Genomic DNA, 750 nt, shown 5'->3' on the forward strand with positions numbered 1-750 from the left:
CCGCATTTTGGTTTTTGGAGCTCACCAGCCCAAGTGACCTGCACTCTCGTTCACCATCATTAGCCCAGTCCATAGTTGCAGCATGATGCAGACGATCGCTAAGCGCTCGGCCACCGCAGCCAAGGCCAACGCGCGTCGCGCCTTCTCGAACGCCGCCGCCGCCGAGGCTGGCAAGGAGCGCCTCGTGCTCTTCGACACGACGCTGCGCGACGGGGAACAGTCACCCGGCGCTACGCTTAACTTCAAAGAGAAGCTGGACATCGCTCGTGCTTTGAGCACGCTGGGCGTGGACGTGTGCGAGGCTGGATTCCCCATCTCGTCTCCGGGTGACTTTGACGCCGTGTCAGCCATTGCCAAGGAGATTGGCCCCATCACAGCCGGCCGTCCTACGGGCGAGCCCATGACTATCTGTGGTCTTGCTCGCGCTATGGAGAAAGACATTCAGCGCTGCTACGACGCTGTTAAACACGCGCCCAAGCACCGCATTCACACATTCCTGGCCACGTCCGACATTCACCTCCAGTACAAGCTTAAGATCTCGCGTGATGAGTGCATTCGTCGTGCTGTGGACGCCGTTAAATTCGCCAAGAGCCTGACGCCGGATGTTGAATTCTCCACGGAGGATGCTGGACGCAGTGACCCCGATTTCCTATGCGATGTCCTCGCTGAGGTCATTATGGCCGGCGCCACCACGCTTACATCCCCGACACTGTCGGCTACACGGTCCCAGGCGAATACGGGTCGCTTTTC

At 59.6% G+C, this 750-nt stretch overlaps 1 protein-coding gene across 1 annotated transcript; it reads left to right on the plus strand.

Moving 5' to 3' along the window:
* Positions 1–9: 9 nt before the first annotated feature.
* On the plus strand, positions 10–639 carry PITG_20047 (2-isopropylmalate synthase, putative; the record flags this gene model as incomplete). The annotated part of the gene is made up of 2 exons (XM_002895774.1): positions 10–574; positions 637–639. The coding sequence occupies 2 exons, from the start codon at positions 86–88 to the stop codon at positions 637–639; spliced, it is 492 nt and encodes a 163-aa protein (XP_002895820.1).
* Between the last annotated feature and the right edge of the window lie 111 nt (positions 640–750).

This window comes from Phytophthora infestans, genomic scaffold (genome assembly GCF_000142945.1).
Source record: "Phytophthora infestans T30-4 supercont1.132 genomic scaffold, whole genome shotgun sequence".
Taxonomy (NCBI): Eukaryota; Oomycota; class Peronosporomycetes; order Peronosporales; family Peronosporaceae; genus Phytophthora; species Phytophthora infestans.